Source organism: Coffea eugenioides, chromosome 9, assembly GCF_003713205.1.
Source record: "Coffea eugenioides isolate CCC68of chromosome 9, Ceug_1.0, whole genome shotgun sequence".
Lineage (NCBI taxonomy): Eukaryota > Viridiplantae > Streptophyta > Magnoliopsida > Gentianales > Rubiaceae > Coffea > Coffea eugenioides.
The window spans coordinates 21,546,036-21,569,221 of NC_040043.1; the positions used below are offsets into that span (position 1 = coordinate 21,546,036).

Sequence of the window (23,186 nt, forward strand, 5' to 3'; positions counted from 1 at the left end):
AATTTCACAGCCAAAAAACCAACAAAAAATCAAAATTCAAGCAAGAACAACAACAGGGCAGATTCGGCCATCTTGCTTCCTCTCACGGTTTTCTCTCTTTCTTTTTCCTCTTCTAGTTCTTCCATTAAAACTCATCACAAACACACTAACACACACATAAACATCATGGCAGCCCTCATATAACTAAGGTGGGAGTTTATAGAGCTCACTTCAACCAACCAAATCCAAGCAACAACAACAATAAGGAAGCTACAAGCTTCAAAACCAAGAAATGAAACAAGAAAGTAAAAGCTTTGGTGGAGGTGTTTATACCTTCAAAACTTAAGATGAAACCAGAAATTTTTAGCCGAAACTCTCCAGGAAAAGTCCTCAAGATTGCTCCTTACTCCTAGATGAAGTGTTACTCCAAGTTATTTACGATTTGGTGGAGGTTTGGTGAGTGAAATCAAGCTAAACAAATGAAGTTTTTCCTTCCCTTTTTCTTTCTTGTTGGTCTGGCCGAAAATGAGGGAGTGAGGACAGAGAGATGAGGGTTTGTTTGTGTGATGAAACTTGGAGGGAAAGAATGAAATAGTAGCTTTAAGTTTGGTACAAAACGTCAGCTCTTAATAGAGTCCAAATGGTGTTTTGTACTACCACTTTCTCTCGGGTTTGATTCACTTGAGCACTAAACCTCCAATTTAACTCCTTTAATATGATAATTTCTTACCCTTCGTAGTCTAATATTAAATCCTCAAATCTCTAATTAGTCGTACAGGCGCGACTTTCGGGAAACTATTGACGCGCGCGCAGTAAAAGCTTAATTTTAACTAACTCACATCTAATCTCTCAATTAATTTTTCTTAGTCTATTATTAATCATTCTTAATTCTCCAAGACTAATGTACTCTCAGATCGAATATAGCCTCGAAAAACATGTACTCATTATTTCTCGCTAAACGAGCCGTAGAAAAATTAAATTTTCTAACGAAACGTTTTAAAATTATAAAAGGGACATTTTTGCATACAAATGGACTTAAAATGGATGAAATAAATTATTTGGGGTAAACGGGTGAATAAATTATTAAATAAACCAGTGAAATAAAATAAAAATAAGAAAAATTTTGGGTCCTCACATTTTGTTCATTTATTGATTGATTCATTGTATGATCATTTAGAAAAGATGGTAAATTTCATATTGAACAAAAAGTGCCCATAACTTGATTAGTTTTATAATCAACCTAAGTCACTCCCCTCTTAAATTGTTTTCGGGCCTTACAGTTTGTGACGTTTTCAAGTTGGTAACAAAAGTTATTTTCATTATTATAAAATATTTCAAGTTATTTTTACAAGTATTGTAAACTATTTATAATTTAAATATCTTAATATTTCTTTTCCAAACCAATGATATAAAAAGCTATTAAAGGGTCCTGCTATTAACTTTTGAATTTCAATTAATGAACCATATTAACCAAATTTACAAAAATTAAGAAATGAAATTAATATGTTATGACAATTAAGAGTCCACAAAAAAATGTAAATTTAGAATCAGATTATCCTCTCTCATCTAAAATGAGTTTTTTTAACATTATTTTTTGAATCTTGTTGCAAAAGTTGAAAAAAATATCCAAAGTAGGGGAGATAAATGAGATTTTTTAAAATTCAATGGTTCTAAAAGATACATCAGAGAAGGGTATTTTGAAATTATCTCTTTATCATTTTCACTTGGGTTAATGACAATTTATCCCCTTAAGTATATCCTAATTTTCACTTTTACCTCTAATCTTTATTACTTAATCCCCTTAAAGACAAAAATACTTCTCTATTATACTAAGCTTTTATTTTCAAAATTTTTAATTCCTTAAATTATTGAACTTTAACCCATGATTTAATTTTGACCACTCTAATTGGTGGTGGTAAAGTTTTGCATAAGAATTGAGATGAGTGTATAAATATATATATATATATATATATATATATATATATATTAGGGAATACACTAACAATTGATTAATTTTAAAAAATGGTTAGAAAAAAATCTTACCAACCAAAATTTCATTATAGGAAAAATAACAAATAAAATGTTTAGTATTGACATGTGAATGTGTGATTGTAAAAATGAGTAATTGACTGTGAATAGTGTAATTACAAGGAAATATAATAAAATTTTTTCTTGGTTTCTTAAATTGGAAAATAAATGAATTTGACTTTTAAAAAATATATATATATATATAGTTTTTTAATTATATAAATTAGAGAATGGGCATTCTAATTTTCTGTTACAGAATATTGTCTTAGAAACAAAAATTTACAAAAATAAACTAATTTAGAATGAAAAAGACAAACGGGATAAAAAAGGAAAAAAATTACATAATAGAAGCTATTTTTGTCCCTCAAGGAGTTAAGTGATACAGAATAAAGGTTAAGGGGTGAAGTGAGAATTAGATATAACTCAAGGGGTTAAATTACGGTTAACCCTTCTCACATTGTACAGCTTCAAACCAGATTGGCACTATCTGGTCAAAGCAGCCACAGGGCCCTGGCGTTCTTCTTTCCTCCCTCCCATCTCTTCTCCAAAATTCACCGCCACCCGCCGCCGTGAATATGATATTGAAAGCTTCCTCGTCTTCTTCGCCTTTTTACTTTTCCTTCTCCTTCTTTTGAATATCTGCTACCCACTTGCTGTTTAGTGAAGAGTCTTCAAAGAGAGAATCTTGGGTTAAAGATTGACTTCTTATGGCTGTCTTTCTGTGCAATTTCTCATAAATTGGATACGGGTAAGTTTTTTTAATAATAATTTGTTTATACCCTAAAAGTCCATGAAAATCATGGTGAAAACCTCCGTTCATGGATATCTGATGAGTCCATACGGGTTGACTCGGCCGCTCTTTTGAGTCCCAGAGTCGACTCTGCCCGAATCTTCCGAGTCTGAACGAGTTTCCACCGGGTCTACCATCTCCGGGATATGGACCGGAAGCTGACCATATGTTCAGATTACTCAGCTGTTTGTTTTAAAAGTTTTTATTAAGTTTACAAACGTCAAATTTTATGCTTTTTTTTTCCAAAGGAGATATTCATTAGCTTTAATGAGTTTTCTCTGATTTTTGGAACTCAGTTGTGCCTATTTGTTTTATTTATTCATTCATATTTATTATTGTGAATGTGAATGTTTGTGATAGAATGCGTGCTTTATTCTTGCAGCATTTTCCAACAGAGGCTCAAGATCAAAACCTCTCTCTTTTATGTTTTTGTGCGTCTATTTCTCTTAAATTGTTCATGCTTACCGAAGTGTTCAAATTCTCCTTTAAATTAACTGAATGCATGTTGGTCTGTGTTTAAATCAATTTATTGTTTCATTCCTGTTTTTTTCTTTCTACTAGTAACTTGGTACACTTAGAACCCAGTAAAGAGTGGCAACTCCTAATTTTTGAAAAAAAAATATTCCTTCACATGTTGTGTTTGTCCTTTTGAAGCCCCCCACTTTGAAATTGATGCAATTTGGTCCTTCATGTATAGAATATAGAAAGTACCATTTTGGTTCCAATGCCAATCTATGCGGCTTTATGGCATGAAAAAGTCACATGCCTTGGTGGTAATCTCATGTGCAAAAGAGGCATCACATGCCTGCCTTACCCAGATGCTAGTATATGCCAATCACATGTCTAGTCCCACTAAAAATGTAGAACCTGCAGTGAAAAACCTGCTCATCAGGCTCATTATTTTGAGAAGAAAAGTTTTCCTTGAGAAATGGAAATTACGCAATTTGTTTGAACAAAATTTTTCCAACCTAGAAGCGTCCTTTATCTAGTCTGACCTAATGGCTCTAACTCAGGAGCTTTAATAGCTCAAACTAAGAGGGGTCTGTTCAAGATCAGAAGGAAATGAATTTATGGGGAGCCAAAGTATATTTTCAATAACCCTTTTTGGTGTCTTTAATTGGTCAAATTCAGACGTGAAGTCTGGAGCTATTCATATTGTTCAAACTAATTTGTTGTTTGGATGAATTTTGGGTTGAGTGTCAATACAAGGATGTCTGTTGGTAGTGGACAAGGCTGGCCGATAAGATTGAGTATATGACTGGAGCTGTTTTGGCCAGAGAAGATTGAGTACATGACTGGAGCTGTTTTGGCTAGAAAACTTTGGTGGTGAATGATGTGGTTGATGCTAGTGAGGACACATTTCTGGTGGCTGGGTATTTGATTAATATAGGTTCACCAGTCAACTTAGGGAGACTGATTTTGCTTTATTATGATTTCCAATTTAAGTCTACTACTACTTTTTGAGTGGCAGTAGACATTCGACCAACATGTGATGATATTTGGGAGAAATGGGTCTTGTTTGGCCCTAAAATTAGGAATACATAGCTGTTATGTAAGTTTTGTCGGGCCAAAAGGTGGCCTGAGATGGTTTTGAGACAAAAATTGTTCATTCTAAATTCATGCTGAAAGCTAAGAGTAATGCTTGGTAGCAGCACAAAAATTCTAGGATTGATGAAGAGAAAACACAAAATTTTCAGGGATGTCAGCTTCTAGGCTATTTGATTGCGTAGTAGATTAAGTGTAAATTTTAGGCTATAACTGAGATGAAAAACTTCTGGCGGTGCCTAAAATGGGTACTTAAAGGGCTCTGAACATGTTGTTGCCTTAAACTGAAGAAGACGAAAATACCCTTATGAGGCACATGCCTAGTACATATGCACCAGCTAAACAAAACTGATCCTAAAACTACAAAACACATGGAATTAACAGTATGCTAACGCAACAGTCTAAGTTCTAAAATGTTTTTGCATCATGTCCACTCTGAGGGATTAAATTGGGATTAAATTGCATCCTTTTGAAAGTGAGGGACTATAAAGCAGACAAATGCAGAATGTGAGGGAGCATTTCTTTGATCCTCTCAAATCATTCTTACCATTTTTTCTTTTTATCATCTTTTCATCCCTTTGTTTTGTGTTTCATCGAAAATTTCAAAACTATTTTATATACTTTTTCGTCTTGCAGTGGTTAAGACTAAATTTGGGCATGACAGGTGAAAGCAGAACCTTGAATAAGTGCTGATTTGATCTGAATACTGATGTTCTGCTAGCATAATTCAAAAGAATAGCAAGTTTTGATTAAGCATAGCAGAAAATAACACCAAAAAAATGTTGGAAGTAAAAATTATAGAACTTTAGTGGTAATTTATCCAATAAGAGAGATAGGGTTAAGTTCTCCAGAATTTGAATTATAAGTTTACGTTGTAAGAGTAAGAGAATTAGTAGTAGGTGAGAATAATGTTTTCCAAGAAGCAGGAAGAAAATCTAAAAGAAATAATGGAAATTTTAATGGGCTACAAAGGAAGTTTTTTAGTATATCCTATTAAGAAATCTGCATAAGCAATGTTCTAATAGGAGGACAAGTAAATCTTGGAAAGCCTAATCCAACGAAGGGAAATGAAGATGAGAGGAGTAGGAAAAGGTAAAGAAAATTTGAAGATGGCGATAGAAGAAAAAAAAAGATATGATCAGTACTTGAATAAATTGGAGGAATGGAAATTAAATAGCTGATAGTATGATGATACAAAGTGGATGAGAAGAACGAAAGATTTTTGTTGTTTAATCTATAGCAGTTTCTGATATGTTGATCCGCAAAATCACCTGTGTGTGTGTGACATTTTGTTTTAACATGTACATTGTTTGCAAAAGGTCCAAATTCTCACATGCTTAGCATGTGCTACTTGATGATCGACTACTGCTGTCCTTAACATTAAAAGAGTCTGCCAGAGTAGGTGAAGCCAAACATTAAAAACCTGTTTAAGCTAGTCAGCAGCTTTTGTTGACATGTAACTGTATCAGTAGTAAGTGAACGTGTTAGAGTGTAAAGCCTAGCATTTAAACGTATAATATAGTTGATTTGCTATGTTCTTGCTGCTGTCTTTGAAGTTTGATCATCCAGTTTGTTGTCTTTGTAATAAGATGAGTAGTTTGTCATTCTCTAACTCCCAATTAGATAGTTCAGAGTTAAAACTATCTCATCTATTTTCTACTTTTCCTGTGTGTCTTTGCGAAACCAGTAGTTTCCTCTGTCAAAACAATCTGTTCTGGCCAATTTTAATTATAATCAAGCCTGGACCAGACAAGCTACTTTTACCTAGAACTGGTTGCTTGTCCATTTAATTAGTTGCTGAAACCTCGATTCAGAACCATGTTGGGACTGAGGTTAAAAAGGGTCAAAACTGGGGCCTTATAGGACCTTGGTGTTCTGAGTTTCCCTACCTTTTTTTTCCCTCAGGGTGATTTAAAAATGAAGTCCTAAAACAGATTTCGCAAGGACACAAGCAGGGAGAACCATAAAGAAAAAAGATATAGACTCATGAGTCATTGCAGAGAAAAAAATTGTAAGAGGAAAAGAAATTTCAGATCTCTAGTCGTACTTGATTCCCAACTTTGGAAATTTGCATTGTTACCATTATCAACCAAAAAATGTCCCTTCTTCACTAGTTATTCCTCATCCCTGTCTGCATATCTCATTTTTTCCATTCTTGTTTTAAAATCTGAGTTGGGTACTTGAAAAATATTGTATCATATTCTTCCACTCATATCTATCCTATGTTCTGAGATGACTTTGTTTAGTTACAAACTTTTTAGTTGGCAGTATTTTTCTTGGTTTTCTACCTTGGTTTAGTCTCAACTTATAAGTGTTATATTCTTTCTTCCAGGGGTTATGATTCTCTACTTTATCTTCTAATATTTCTATAGTTTTCAGTTGAAAATGCCAATTTTCTGCAAATGTCGAGTGATCTCACTTAAAAAAGCCTTAATTTGACATAATCAAAGAGAATCTTTTCAATTTATAAAAGGTCTCATGTTGTATTTTAGTATGAAGAGCATTTTAAAATCCGTTAAGCCTCTTTTGAGGAAAAAAATTGAGAATGTTGTCATTTTTGTTATTGCTACAGTTTATAATACCAATCCTGTGTTGAGACAGTATTGCTCAAAGAGTTTCTTAAATGGTAACTTGCGTGGTAACTTGCATTTAAGTGCTGGTTAAAATGTTTGAAATATGAAATGTAGTTCTATAAATATTTATGACACCTTGCTGGCACCATGTTAGTTTGTTTTTGGTAATGAGCCAACAGGTAGGACCAATTGTCCTCCTAATTTAGTAGCTTGGGTTGCTCGCGGCTTGGTAAAGTTGTGAAGACGCATAACATATATTTAATTTAGTCTTTTGAAGAAATTTGTACATGATCTTGTCATCCATATTTTAGTTGGCAGAAATCTAGTAGTACTACAATCCTCTTATGCGAGGGTTATGGTCCTTATGGATGTTGTGCAAGTTAACATTTACCCTTACTGCCTTTTTTAACTTCCGATGATATTCTTTCTTTCCAATTTTAAGCTGTTGTTTCTGTTTTTTTCAGGTGTAAAGGAGGGGTATTCATTGCATGAGTTCGAAACTGTATTCTAGGACACAGGTGAAGAAATGATGAACTCTTTCCCACCTCCCTAGCACCTTGCTCCAAAAAAAGTTTAAATGAAAGGAGGCAGAGCTAAATAAAGCCAAAGTCAGTTTACCTTCTTAACTATTATCTGGTGTGCCTCTTGGAAGTTACAAAACAGAATCAAGATTTTGTTTAGATATGTTTGTGATTGGCAATAGCATGCTCACTGGGTTATTTGTATCCTTTGTGCTCGCTTGTCGCAGTTCAGAGGGCCATATTTATCTGTAAAGGAATTTGTTAAAGCCTACGAAGCAACTTGTTCAAATTGTCACCGTTCTAGGAAATTGTTCAAGGTGAATGGATCCCAAACAAGAAGAAGAGACATCATCTGTACATCAGAGAAGAAGCTCAGAAGGGTTGGAGTCAACAACTTTGAATTATGTGAGCAGAGTGAAAAGGCTGCTGTCCCGTCGAATGTTAGTAGGGATCAAAGATGGAAGATTCTTCTTGGGTAATTTCTACTGCATGGATAAGCAAGGAAATATCATCCTTCAAGATGCAGTTGAATATCGTTGTATTAGACGTTCTCCTGCTTCTCCAGTGGAACAGCGAGGCCTTGGTCTGATTCTCATCCCTTTTTCTTGTCGGATATCTTGTCATGTCGACTGCTCTGTTGAGGAACAGTTGTCCCTCTTATCCCTTTAGTACTAATAAAACCATTGTTCACGGGTATATGCATGTGAAGCTTTTTTGTTTACATTTTTGTTCTGGGACAGATGCATATGAAGTTCTTCTTTTGAAAAGTTATATAGAGTTACATCACGTAGTTTGGATGCTTAAGCTTTCGTCATTTCTCCCCTCGTACAGATGTCCATAAAAAATGACCATAAAAGACCATAACAGTGTATTTTTTTATGATCGAAATTTAAAAAGACCATAAAAGATCGGGAAATTGCGGAGGTATATATTTTTCATTTTTTCCTTGGTGGGATTGTTATGATTTTCAGTGGATTGGCAGCCTATCATAAGAAAGAGTAATACCTTGACTCTAAACCTTGAGATATGCGTATGTTTAAAAAAAAAAAATTGGTGCTGGCATCGGTGCTAGCTTTGCATCTAACAGTGGGAACAATGGTATCCTTCGAATTCTTGAATCGTTGTTTATAAACTTTCAACATGGGAAAGGGTACGTCTTTATCTTTTCTTCTTTTCTTAATCCCGCCCTCCCCCCTCCCAGCCAAAAAAGACAGTAGTAGATTTATTTGAAAGAAATAGCTAAATTTTTGTAAATAATATTTCATTTACATTATAAATATATTTTTCAACGTATCTTTTTATATTCTTAACCATTTTTTTTATCTCAAATACATCAGATCACAAAAATACTATAATAATTATTTCAAATAATATTTTATCCAAATGCAAATATCATCAACGAGAAAAAATAACCGTAAAAGATAACCGTAAAAGTGAAGGCGCCCCGAGCCTCCCCGTGATGTACTACAATTCAACTTAGCATGCTTACCAAATTGTTTGAGCAGCCTTGTTTCGTGACATCACTACAGACACTAATTCAATAGCAATCGGACTAAGCAGCTGGCAAGCATCATCAATCAGCACACAGCAGCAAATAAGTCTGCATTTGGATCCCGGATTATCAGAGGTACAGAAGCAGCATCACCCTCAAAGGTGAGTGGAAAATTCGACTACTTACTGGCAAGGAAAATTTTATTAGCCAATATCTTAGCTACCTGAGGACTGCGATTTTAAACTCGGACCGAACCAGCCGGTCCGATCTATCGAACCGAAAACCGGCTAAGTGTTCAGTCCGAGTTGTTCTTCAAAACCGGAGGACTAAAAACCCGGTCAAATTCGAACAAAACCCGAGTTTGACCTGGAAAACCGGTTCAACAAGAGCATTTTTTTTAAAAAAAAAGGTCAATCTTTTTCAATATTATGTTTTGACTCCTAAATTGTTAAAACTTATTAATATATCTCAAATATTTCATACTTTATAAATGTTGTCCTAAAATTTGATGTTATTTTTCAATCAAATCCATGATTTTAATTCTAAACTTGTTAATGTTCATTAAATAATATAAATTGCTACTTGATCATTCTAATTTCTTTGCATTTTTTTGTTATTTGAAACATCAAATATATATGAATATACCTTTATTAATATTAACATACTTTTTAGGTATTTTATATACAATATTTTAATTTTTAAATAATTTTTATTTATGACATCATTCGGTTCAACCCCAATCGAACCCGGTCAAACTCATTGACCCCTGAGCTCGGTCGAGTCGATACCCGGTCCGAGTCTGAAAACATAGCCTGAGGATTGATTACATAGGCAAACTTTTAAAACAACCAGTTTTAAAACGCCCCAGCATCATTCCTTACCAAAACTCCTGCAGCAACCTCTTTCGAATTCTTAAAAAGCGATCCATCAAAGTCAATTGCTATGGCCCTCACGGGGGTGGTCCAGCAGTAAGCGGGCTCTTAAGGACTCTTGTGGTCCTGAATTCGAATCTTACCCTAAACTTGAACCCCCGTGACTCGCTCGAAATCGTTGTGTGGGGCCGTGGTGCACTCCTCCAGTTTGGTGTGCCGGTTCGGGTCCTAAGAGTTCGAGTCAGGGTATGTTCTTGGTTACCAAAAAAAAAATCAATTGCTATGCCACCAAGGGAGAAGACCAGGTAGCACTTGGTTTGTTGCCACAAACCAGACATTTTACAAGGCTACCTATAAAAAACCGGCCATAGGGAATGCACAGCATCAATTAGGGGGCGTTTGGTAAAAGGGTATCAGAATGAAGGAATGGAATGAACTCTATAATTGGTATTTGGTTCACTGGAATGAAAATTGAAATCTTGGAATGATTTCTAAAAATTTGGTGTCTCTCCATTCCTTAGTAGAAGGGTGGGTTTTGTCCAAAACCCAAGTGTGATTCCAAGATTTTTTTTACCGATTACATATTATTTAGTATAATTAATATTTATATATATTATATATATGTACATATTATAATATATACATATATATAATATATTATTATAATATTTTATTATAATACTAGTATATTATATAAATCTATATTATAATTATTTAATTAAATATAATTATAATTATATAATATATATTATAAATTTATTAATATTATATAATAATATATTTATAATATATATGTATATTTATAAATGCTTATTATATTTGCATATAATTATAATATATACATGTACATAATATTAATAAATTATATAATTATAATTGTATTTATTATTTTAAACATAATAACTATATCTAATATTAATATGCATTGTATTTATATAAAATATTAGTACAATTAATATTTATATATTATATAATTATAATTATATATTTATATTATAACATTTGTATAATTATAATTAATTATATATTTAATATTTAATTTAATTAGTTACAAACTTATAATAATGTTGTTATTATATTATATAATTATATATTATAATTATTTAGTTAAATATAATTATACTTATATAATATATATTATAAATTTATTAATATTATATAATATTATATTTATAATATATATGTATATTTATAAATGTACATTATATGTGCATATAATTATAATATATACGTGTATGTAATATTAATAAGTTATATAATTATAATTATAATTATTATTTTAAATATAATAATATATAATAATAACTATATTTAATATGTAATATATATTATATTTAGATAAAATATTAGTATAATTAATATTTGCATATATTATATAATTATATATTTATATTTATATTATAACATTTATATATTTATATTTAATTATATATAATATTTAATTTAATTAGTTACAAACTTATAATAATATTATTATTATTTATATGTATTATATAATGTATATTAATTTATGTAATATAATTAATATTATCAATTATACTAATAATTGCACACATTGACTAATAGAAATTATTAATTAGTTAGACTAAATTTACTAATACATTTAACTAATATATTTAATTAGTGAAAATTTCTTATATCCCATTTACAAAGAGCCAGTAACTATCATTTACGATGAGATTTATAATATATTTATTATATTTCATTTCGAAAGAGTCGATGAACCAAACATCAACTATAGTAATGATACACATTCCAGGTACTTGAACCAAACAAATGTATTGGAATGAATGACCTCATTCCAAACTTAGGATATCCGATTCCGAATCCGAATCCGATACCAATGTGCGAACCAAACGCCACCTTACTTGTATCTGGTTATGTACAATCTACGAAGGAATGTAGAACTCCACAAAGTTACCATCTCTGATATATTCTTAGTCATCAACATCCATAGAGTCTGCAATATTCTCTGATGTGAAGTATTTTTCTTTAGCCAACAAGAACATAAACGTTATCACGTTGACGTCAACATGATAACTCTGTGTGTCAATAAATTTATCACCAATGTTTTGAAAATTTAAAGGATCAATTGAAGAACTAGTAGTCCTTTAACACGGACAAGGCCAAAAGAAAAAAGAAAATAACTGAAACAATAAAAGACAAACTATGGACTAAATTAGTATTGTTCTAAGGCAGGAAAGGTGAATCTAGTGAACCGAGCTATCAGACTCATATTAAATCATGGTCTGGAAAGAAATCAGTCCCTCCGTGGCCTAATCCATACATGCAGGGCTGTTCTTGCATATTGACACTTATGTCCCTCATTTTAATTTTATTTTAAGAAAACATTTCTGAATCACAATGGAGAAACCCTATTTTTGCCACAAGAATATGACTTTTCGGGCAATTCAGATTAACGTAATTCATCAAAGTACTAGACTTCACTTTTGAGAGAGAGAGAGAGAGAGAGAGAGGAGAAAAGCATCATCTGTTGAGCAAATTAAACACGCTCTGTTTGTTCAATTTTCAACACCATTTTATGGGCGATTCAGATTATAACGTAATTCATCAAAGTACTAAACTTGACTTTTGAGAGAGAGAGAGAGGAGAGAAGCATCATACGTTGAGCAAATTAAACACGCTCTGTTTCTTCAATTTTCAACACCATTTTATGCCAGCTCATGCAAACCTGATCAACACTAATAGCCACTTAACTGTAGTAAGAAGCATTTATTTGTAGATATAACTAACATTAATGAACTCGGATTTCCTTCTCAAAACCAATTGAGTGGAGTGGCCCAACATCTTATATATATGGCTAGAAATCCTTGAAATAGCAATGTGGGATATTCTACTAACCCCCCTCCGCAAATGTGACTTGGTGAATGGACTTAAACTAGTAAAGAACCAAGTCACAAGTAAAACCTATAAACGCGGTAACAAATAAATCCAAGCCTAGCTTTGATACCATGATCAAAAACTTGGACTTCCATTTCAAAACCAATTGGCAATGAGTGGAGTGACCCAACATCTTATATATATGGTTGGAAATCCTTGAAATATCAATGTGGGATATTCCACTAACATTACTGTTTAAGTTTGTCTATCGCTCCACATGCAATATTTCTAGTTCGAAGTGCAAGATTTTACACTTTCATCCTCTAGAAATCTTGTTGCCTTATAATTTCCTTCAAGTACAATTAAAGGAAACCTACTCCTGTCTCGCTTTTCATCAGTAATCTTCTCGCTTTTGATTGAAGCCTTCAGCACTAGCGAAGACCTTAATTTGCATTTACAAGCAGTACAATCTCAACAGTCCCTTAAGCTATATAGAGAATCACTACATATTCAATAATGGATAAATTATGCAGTTTATCTCTCCTAGTGTACTTTCACTACCCACCCTAGCAAGACAGCTTATCTAACTCCTATGAAAATTTGCTATCCTGCAATACGATTGGAGGTCTCCATTGTCATCCAATCCCCAATATTGCCCTTCCTCTCATACCACCTTGTATTCAAGAATAATTACAACATTTATGTAGTTTTTGCTGCGTAACATCTATCTGATAAGTGTATTCATACTTTTGGAAAATCAAATCATTTCTTATATGAACTATCAGTATAGCCAGGAATTAGCATAAGCAAGAAAACAACTAAAAAAGGACACTGATTATAGATTTAGACACTTGGATGCAAATGCAGAACAGACAAATGACATGCAAATCACACTTCATAATTGTCCCTTAAAGCATGAACTAGATTTACCTGCAAAGAAATCAGGGTAAAAGGTGTCCTTAGAAGAACCAAGACACCTCGCTGTATAAATATCGTAAAATGCACAACTGATCCAATAAGAACTGAAGGGACATTCGACGTGATCCAATTAGAAGTCTAACTCATGATGACTTACATGATTTAGACCGAGGCAGGATGTATGAATGGGAGCTATGTGCAATGCAACTTAAAGAAGATAAGAATACATACTTAACATTTTTAAGAAACCATCTATAATAGTATCTTCAACTACAGGATGCTGAATGGTATCTTCAACTCATGAGAGTGTGAAAGACCCTATCAGATAAAAAAAATTTTACATTCCTCTGTCAATTACTACGTCCATAGAACTTTGGGAATTTTTCCAATTAATCAGCAACCAATCAAGCTAGCATGAATTTGATACATAAGTGGACTATAAACTGTTGCCATGATCTCTCTGAACTTAGAAACTCTAGCTGGGCCTTCTGAAACTTTGCTCTAGTGTAAAAATCTGTATTTGAATGCCAACAAAAATGCATTTTAAGGCAAAAAAATAAAAAAAAATTCAAGACCCCAATTGAATGATTGTCGAGACCTTGAAAAGAGAAGGAAGGTAATAACATGATTGAACAACAGAAGTACTTTAACAAAATCGCAGAATAAACAAGAAGACATGATCGCAGAGAGAATGGGAGGAAAAGAAAATTCAATTACCATAAACCAAAAGCAAAGTGCAATAAATAGAGGGAAATTAATAAGCAACGAAGAGAAGCTGGCTAATATACTAAAACAGATTTCAAGAATACCCTTACTGCTGTACTATTAAAGAAAGATGCAATCCGACCTCTCCAAGGACATGAAGTATATGAAGATAGCTTTCCCTTTTCATAAATTCAAGAACCTCTGCACATCAGATCAAGATAGATTGACCAAGTAGAGTAAAGGCAGTTTTGCATTCTCGGTTTTCCTTCAATCGTTCCAGCAGCATCTATTTCATCAGGGCACAAGAATTGGTTGTGCAAAATATAAGAGTTGAACTATAAATGCAATTACATTACATATTGTTTCACAACATAATTAACACAAAGGAAAAAAAAACAACAAAAGTTCTTGTGACGCCCCAAAAGGATGAGTGTGAGAACCCGAAAATTTTTATATATTTTTGAGACATTATTTTGTTTCCTTGTCTATAATTTTGTGCCTTTCTTCAATATATTAATTTCTTATACATTTTTATAAGGGAATATAGTTTTCAAATCATTTCCTTGATACAAGTTAGTTCACGTTAAGTTTGAAGTGTACTATTAACGTGGGATCCGCTAGTACGGTTAGTGCGGTAAAATTTAACGACTAGAAGGAGTTTTGTGCAAAAGAAATTATGTGACAAAAGGTGTTAAGAGATGATTGGAGGAGTAATAGATATTTGAGTGCTTAAGAGAGACAATTAGATAGACTTTCCCTTGGATTTGTGCCACTTGTCAAGCACCAAGCCAATCTTGACCAAGACCATGACCAAGATTAAGTTTAAAACTTATCCAACTCAAGTCAATCACCATTTTCTTCCTTTGCCTTCCATGATGGACGAATTTGGGAGGAGAAAAAGAGAGGGAGAGCTTCAAGTTCCATCTTAGATTATACCTTGTTTGAGTTGAAACCACAAAGATTAAACCGATTAAACTTGCAATATGGTGACAAGGAAGCTTTGGGTGGAGTGATTGTTGCATGGGCAGCCTTGTTTTTGTGTATTTCCTTGAGGTTTGAAGGTATTAAACTAAGAAACTCTTCTTCTACCTCTTATATTGTATTTTATTGGATAGATGACCTGAATCTTAGAAGTTTTATGGATGAAAACCTAGATTGGCAAAGGTTGATGGAATTTCAGCCTAGGGTTTCATTGGAAAAGAACTTGTTCTGTTCTGCCCGGTTTTATTTGTGTATGGTAGAGGCCGAATTAGGCTTGGCACAAAACATGAAAGTTGTAGAGAATGATATTTTATGGTTACCTACAAAATTTCAGCTCAATCGGAGCAACGTAGCCTGTGAAAAGACCAAAATACCCTCACTATTTTAGGATGTTTCCAGTGTTCCGTTTTAGTCAGTTCATCCAGTTTATCATGTTTATTCACTAGGATCCGTGCTGATTTAGCCATTTTCCAAAACATGAAAGTTTTAGTACTCTGGCTTAGCTTTTAAACGCCTCAAAGAACACCTTAAACGGACCTTGGTAGCCTGAGATATGACCATTCTAGTGCAGTACGGTTAATTAGCCGTATAGTTGGAAGTTGGCTCTGTAAATTGATAATTTGACCAGGTTACACTGGAAATTTGACCAAGTGATCTTCATGAAAGTTGTATCCCTTTATCTTAGCTTCGAAATGGTATAATTTTCACACCAATCCGATAAGCGTAGCCCCAGATGTGTTCTTTCCGCAAAAACCTGTCAAATCTGTCTTTTGTAAACTTCATTTCCGCATTTGTTATTAGTTGATTTAAGTTCTTGTATTGTCTTGAGCCTATTGAACGGCTATTGAAGTTAGATTGTTGTGTGTGTACCTTTGGGTTTGAATGAGAAAAAATAATGAAGCCAAAATGGCTGGAAAATTGGGTAAACACAAAGGGCATGCTGCCCAAATTTACGCTTGAGGGAATGATTTCCGGTTTCTAGGGTTTAATTGGGGGTTTTTCTAATGGTGGCTCTTAAGCTTCTAATTAGCTTTGATTGAAGGATATTGTGGCCTAATTGGATATATTTTATTGCTTATTAACCGTATGTGTGATTGGTAATATATTATAGGTTGGAAATGAAGTATTTATGGGGAAATGCTGTCCGAACTTTGAGAATGTATGATTGCTTTGAGTTTGTGATTTAGGGCTTGAACTCGGGCAAGGTAATGATATATGATGGATGGTTTCTGAGCCGTGGAGGTGAGTGACCCTAAACTGTTTCCAAAGTTACTTGCGAAGGGTTTCTTGCATTATTTACTCGTTTGCATATCATGTGTGCCGGCATGTGAGTCCATGAAATGATTTGGCTTAAATGAGTTTTTGGGGACTCTTGTACTGAACACCAACGTCTCCTCTACTATTTACCTGGAGCCGACGTCTCCACCACTTTCATGAGTTCGTGACATGATCTGGAGCACCAACGTTGCTCCCCCTTATTGTTTATCGTTAAATAATCTTTTTGAGCGTTGGGTGTTTAAGTGCAATGATTTCATTGGCTCACGAGAGCGATAAACGTACATTTGATCCTTGATTCATGACATCATTGAAGTGCATTATCTTGAAATATATTTGCTTACTGATTTTGCTGGTTACTCACTGAGCTTTTAGCTCACCCCAAAACTATTTTATTCCCCTCCACAGGGCTCGTGGCGAAGGAAGGACTTGTAATACTTATTCACGTGACTGGATGGCCTATATTTTGTACAGTTTAGATTTGAAATTTCTCCTGTATAATAGCTGGTATCAAGGATCAGAGTGGCGTAGCGGAAGCGTGGACGCTTCGCTTATGACATATAATTATTGGAGAATTTGATGTATATTTAAAATTTATATTGTAATTGAATTGAGGTTTGTAGTGAGTGAGTCCCGCCGAGAGCCTGGCAGGCGGTCCGCCGAACCCTTGGGTTCGCCTAAGGGAGAGGTGGGGCCGTCATAGTTCTCATGGTACAGGGTGAATTACTGCTGCATTTTAGTTGTTTGAATGCATTATACTGTGTATGTTCCTTAAACCCCAGCGGTAAAAAATATCCGTTCATCTGACACTGATAAACAGCTGAAGCAATGAAGTGTTATTACTCATAGCAGCAAGGCATTACGTGACACTTGAGTCTTCCTTAACCCCCTGCAGCGAATAACTTTAGCTCATCTCACACTGCCTAACACCCAGCCAGATGAATTAGAATTAAATGAACTGTAAGCCAACATTTGAGCACTAATTTGGACAATAGTATCCTAGAAGCTTTTCACAAGCATCTTAACCCTAAAAGTGTAAGCTGAGACATAATGAAAATGTACTTTTTCATGTGTTAAGCATTGAGTCAAGGAAAGCAATGGTTTTGTAATAACCAAATGGAGGTTGCATGGATTTTACCCAATTGAGTTGATTCCAGCGGTCAAAAGAATAAATTGTGATTCCATACATACACATAAAAAAAAATTATTTACTGAAATAATATACATATTTGCTTAACTACCATAAAAAAATAGAAAAGAAAGCAACTTTCCAACTGCTTCTCAACCTGGCTGATGAAACAGAGATTGGGAAAAAAATTAACTATAATAGGAGAAATACCTACCAACAGTTGACCATAATCGAGTATTAAAAGAAAGATTCTCATATCTAAAGGGGTACAAAAGAAGTTAGTAAGTTTAAGGCAATAAGAATTACACACCAGAGATCAATATAGAACAAAGGAAATCAAGAAACTTACCATTCAGATGAGCATGTAAAGCTTTTTAGTTAACTCCCATTTCCTCCATTTAGTTTGATATTACAGAATCACAAAACATAGGTGGTGGAAATGATTTTGCTTGCTTAGATGTGGAAAAGAAAGAAATCAACAAATTCTAGACTTGTAATTTAATAAACAAACTTCACCTAATAAACAATTAACTAAATCAGGTATACATAACAAACAAACAATGCAAAAATGAAAAGCACAGTCAGAGTAGAACCTCAATCATCAGCATAATTGCAATAAGCATCTCATCTCTAGTTGAGAAAACATCCAAAAAATGCATAGATGTAATGAATTAGCTACCAAAAAATTGCATCAATTCTACCTAGCCTGCTCTTAAAGGCAATGGTGCTGCCACGTTGCAGTCTCATCTTCATTCAGCAGATCTCATCCACTGAGAACAAAGCCCAGGGAAGAACTAATACATGAGCTTTTGAATCATCATTGTAAGAATATACAAGTACTTTACACACAAATTACCTGCATGGATGTGTTAGCACAGCAAGGAAAGCACAGAGAACTTATGCACGAGACAACTTACCTGGTATTTGGATGCTGTACTTCTATCTATCTAAAATGGATTGCAATCATAGTTGTGCAATTACGAACATCTCTACATATCCATATTTAAAGATGGATAAATATAGAAAGTCAAACATTATTCTTTTTGTTTTTAGGATGCGAAGCAATTAAAGAATCAACTGATTTACACAATACTTGAGTGCTTATAACATTTACCACTTCATAACTTGAAAAGATGTAATTTCTCAATTATGAGCCATGGAAACTCTATGGGCACTGAGAAGCCCCTCCTTCAGGCCAACAGCCAACCCCTTACCCCAAAGAAATACATGACTAATTATTTAAAAAAAAAGAAAAAAGGAAAAAGGGAACAGCAATAACAAAAAAGGAATCCTTTGTAAATGAAGTATTTTACTCACAAGTTCCTTTCAGATGGCAAAGTCAGTAAACTTTATAAAGAAGATGCTTTTAAGACGTATTAATCATAGTTGCACTTACAGAAAAGTAATAATTTATGAAAATAGGTGTCTATGACAGCAGCATTTTCCTATAACAAAAAGACAGTTCATAATCTTCTAACTAGTGCCTATTACAATAAGATCAATGAAAAATCAAAATCTGGAATGAAGCCTACAAAGCTCTGATACCCAACATGACCTACAAATTTTTTCATAAGAAAGTACAATCTCTGTTAGCAAGCAATGGCATGCTCCTAAAAGAAATATGAGAAATTTATCATGAAGGATTACTTTTTTTGGCCACAAATTCTCTTCTTATGATTTCAAATACCAGTTCATTCCATGTGTCAACTGGGCCAGGCATGCACCAATGCAAGCAATCCTGTGGTGGAGGCCTGCCATCTGGTCCTCGTTTTGTGATTTTATTTGGGTCAGGGCTCCGATAAGGACCTGGATGCCCATCATGACGGTAGCTAAAGGCTTTCGTAATGTCCATCAATATTGCTTTTGATTTGTTTGTCTGCTTTTTGATTGCCTTGTTAAATCCTGCCACCTGTTTCTCATGCATTATATTGGTAAAGCCATTTTCTACTAAATCTTTGTCCACAGCTGGTTTTTCCTTCCCTGTGCATGAGCCTCCAGTATTCCAGGCTCCACCTTCATAATGATCAGGTGAAAAGGAACGCAAGATTGTTAAACCAGTATAATTTGGATGCTTAAGCATTGCAGTTAGGATAGTCTCAACAGAGATTCCAAAAGCATCAACATTGTTGACCTTCATTTGTCTAGACTTGTCTGGCCACCACAATTGTCCACCAACAATCTCGTTGTTCAAGATATAGACAGACTTCTTGGCAAACCAATGCCCAGAAGAAAGAACAATTACATCAAAGTTTGGAACAAATTCCATAAATCGTTCATCTGGTAAGTCAAGGTGGAGCTTATCGACACCAGTGGGAGCAAAATCAAATGGCTCAGGTGTTTGGTGCACAAGCCAGGAAGACCATATTCGGACAATCATTGTGGATGTTGATCTGAAATAATAACGTTGCATTTTCTTATTCCCACGGTTTTTGGGGATTTCAACCTGATAAGTATCCCAAATTACAAAGAAATAAATAGGCTGCAGCACATGACATTATACATCCAAGAAAAATAGACATAACGACTCTTGCTTATAATCTACTTTGAAGCAATACCCAAAACTGCGGCACATCTCTACCAAGGGCTTGCACCTATTTAGTGTGAATAATTGTTCTGTCAACAGAACTAGTTCACTGCTGTCTAAATAGCAAAAATTACGACCACACCTACCAGTACATATGGCATCACATGGACAGTTCCACACAAGTTAAATGCTTGCTTTGTAGCTCAAAAACAGTAGTAAAAAAGACATCATTTACGAAAGTAGAAAAAGGGTGCCAGCATTTTTTGAACAGCATAGATGGTATTAACTCTATAGCAAACGTGTGAAATAATCTACGATCTTCCTTTCCCTTCTCAAATTTTCTGTGATAGATATATACACTATGTTATGGTGTCAACATAACTCCTGCACTTTTCACAGATTTTGTAATGTAAAGTTATTTTTCTATATCGTGCAGAATCATTTGAATTAGATTGTACATTGATAGCACCGGGAGTAATTCTACCCATCTTGTATTAGTAACTAAACATAAAAGGAATACACGTGCATTGAAACTTAATATTAAGCTTTACAGCCATGCATGTATTTTCATTAAGAGTTACATTTCCCGTAAAGTTTCATTTAATCACAAATGACAACCCTTCTTTTGTCAATAGAATCTATTATAGGAATTCATAACAAATTATGTGCTGTAACCAATCAACCAGAATTAGTACAAAACTTCTCGACAAGTTTTATGGTAAAACAAAAGAAAGCAAGAAACATAACAAGCGCTATGCAGCAACATATCCTGAATCACTAATCACAGGTAAGGGTATTTCCAAAATATGATAAGTTTTCAGCAGAAATTGTGGAGGAAAGACACAAAAGTGCAGGATTCTGTAAAAGTACAAAACACATAAAAGAAAGCTTTCATAATCAAGAAAGATATATAAATTTACGCAAAAGAAATTATGTAAACTGAAATAATAAAATCATCGTATTTTTGTTTGAAAAATAAAAGTTATTAGAATCCTCTCACTGTTCTGAACAAGAGAATATACTGCTAGTTCTTCAAAAGAAAGCTGCGGTATTTACCTGCCAGAGAATACACAAAAGGGATTCCATTTGATTGCGAGCCACAGAATCACCAACAAAAGCTAATGTCTTTCCACTCATCAATTCCAAAAACTTCATTGCATCAAATTGAGGGAGGTTGCATTGAGCAGGTTTCCATCGCCAGTTCTCATACTCTTTATCAGGCCTTCCATTTCCTTGACAATTCTGCATCTGTGTCAGGACAGGGCAAGAGCTATTTGTATACAATGGTCCAGTTGAATCATAGACCCATTTTCCAGCATAGAGATCACAATCTGTGTTAACTGTGGCACAAAGTTTCATCAAGTTTGAGCTAACAAAATATAGTAAAAATACCATATACTCTATCCTTGATATGTATTTGGTTTACCACAAGACTATAAAAGGTAGAATACAAGTAGTTGAGGAACACCATGGCATAAATCTTTGCACAACAAGGTAACCCAAGGTAAAAACAGGAGGTATTCCAACCATTTATAAGCAGCTGTTTGCACCAGATGACCTCTCAACAGCAATACTAACAAATTTCTGCTCATTTTGCAACCAAAAGGTGCTTTCAACCTGTTATAGCTGTATAATTTAGGCCAATAACCATAACTGTTTTATCTCAGATGTAACAACAATTTCACCATTTTACAATAACTCAATTCATCAATTACACGATGTGCCCTGGGCCTTTCTTAACATATTCTGAGTCCTACCATCGATCTAACCCTCATGCGCAGTTGACTCTAATAGTTCACACAGCAGGAAATGCAAATTTAATGTCCCTTAACTGATGCTGTAATAGAACCAGAAGTCAAGACAGTCCTGGATTTGCAGATGAAAAAGCAAGGCCAATTCACAATCTAATCTACACGAAAGCGTGATATTTTGTTCCCCAGCAGTATAGGAATCACGAAAACAAAGGGATTTACTAACAACTAAAGCAGAAAAATAAAACTAAAAATTGTACCTGAATCAGTTAAATTAGCCCCGTTAGTGTTGTTTTTCTGCACATTGGTGCTCACCTTTTCAGCATTATTAGTAACATTAACAACTTTCTCTTGACCTCTCATATTTCTTGAATCCCCAGGCTTCATTTCACCAACTTGACTTTCCACTACAGCATCTCCAGAATCCGAGTTATTCCTTATCGTTAAATTACTACGAAAGGCTTCAAAAGCATCTCTATTTCCACTGCCATCTCCACTAGACAAAAGATCATCTTTTTCTGTATGATCCACCACACCATAGAAATAGCTGCTAAAAGTGGACCCAATTGGCCCTGAGATTAAAAGGGATGAAGCAATAAGCAAGAAAACAGCTAAGCCGCCGGCTGAAGCTACAATTGATACAAGAGTTCTTGGATAGGCCATTGCTCGAATTTCTTTAAACGAACTTGAACTCATCATAACCCTTTCCTTGATTTAATCAAAAAAAGGGTTTCTTGTTGCAAAATTCTGGATTCTCAGACAATTTGCATAGCTACGATTTATCCATTAATTTTTAAATCTAAAGATGAACATTCAGATGAATTTCATATTGGACCTTTTACCCAATTTAGAAGATATATCCAAATAGTTGAAGAAAAGGAAAGAAACAGATGAGGAAATCTTTAGAGTTTTCATAAAAATGAAAGCAAAAGACAATGGATTCGGCTGAAATCAAGATTAAGAAATATGTTAGAAAAATGAATCAGGTGATTGAGACTGTGGTAAAGATTAGATTTTCAGACAAAGATTGAGTGATATGTCAGGTTAATGGATCAGGTGATTCGGATAACAATAAAAATTAAATCAAGGAGGTTACGGATTTGTTGTTTTGAAGGAAAAGAAGCTTATCAATAAACGGTTAGAATTTTCTCAAAACAATGTAAAATAAAGGGAAATTTGCTTCTTTAGTTCAACTCTTTTAGTAAATTAGCATTATCAAAAAAAAAAAACTCTTTTAGTTAATTAGCCAATATATTCCCCAT

The 23,186-nt window shown here is 34.0% G+C and overlaps 2 protein-coding genes across 6 annotated transcripts; one reads left to right on the plus strand and one right to left on the minus strand.

Annotated features, from left to right (window-relative positions):
- Positions 1 to 2,485: 2,485 nt before the first annotated feature.
- LOC113783153 lies at positions 2,486 to 8,240 on the plus strand. 5 transcript variants are annotated; one of them, XM_027329217.1, is made up of 3 exons: positions 2,486 to 2,755; positions 7,380 to 7,551; positions 7,664 to 8,240. In XM_027329217.1, the coding sequence occupies exon 3, from the start codon at positions 7,758 to 7,760 to the stop codon at positions 8,103 to 8,105; it is 348 nt and encodes a 115-aa protein (XP_027185018.1). In that variant the 5' UTR covers positions 2,486 to 2,755; positions 7,380 to 7,551; positions 7,664 to 7,757; the 3' UTR covers positions 8,106 to 8,240. The 5 variants fall into 5 exon arrangements, with proteins under 5 accessions (XP_027185018.1, XP_027185019.1, XP_027185017.1 ...); XM_027329218.1 differs by having other exon boundaries at positions 7,669 to 8,240; XM_027329216.1 differs by having other exon boundaries at positions 7,380 to 7,523.
- Positions 8,241 to 18,973: 10,733 nt separating this feature from the next.
- On the minus strand, positions 18,974 to 23,040 carry LOC113781934 (protein YLS7-like). Its single transcript, XM_027327811.1, has 3 exons — positions 22,185 to 23,040; positions 21,230 to 21,513; positions 18,974 to 20,092 (listed from the first exon to the last, which is right to left on the minus strand). Exons 1-3 carry the CDS (start codon positions 22,621 to 22,623, stop codon positions 19,283 to 19,285), a joined length of 1,533 nt encoding a protein of 510 aa, XP_027183612.1. The 5' UTR covers positions 22,624 to 23,040; the 3' UTR covers positions 18,974 to 19,282.
- Positions 23,041 to 23,186: the final 146 nt, after the last annotated feature.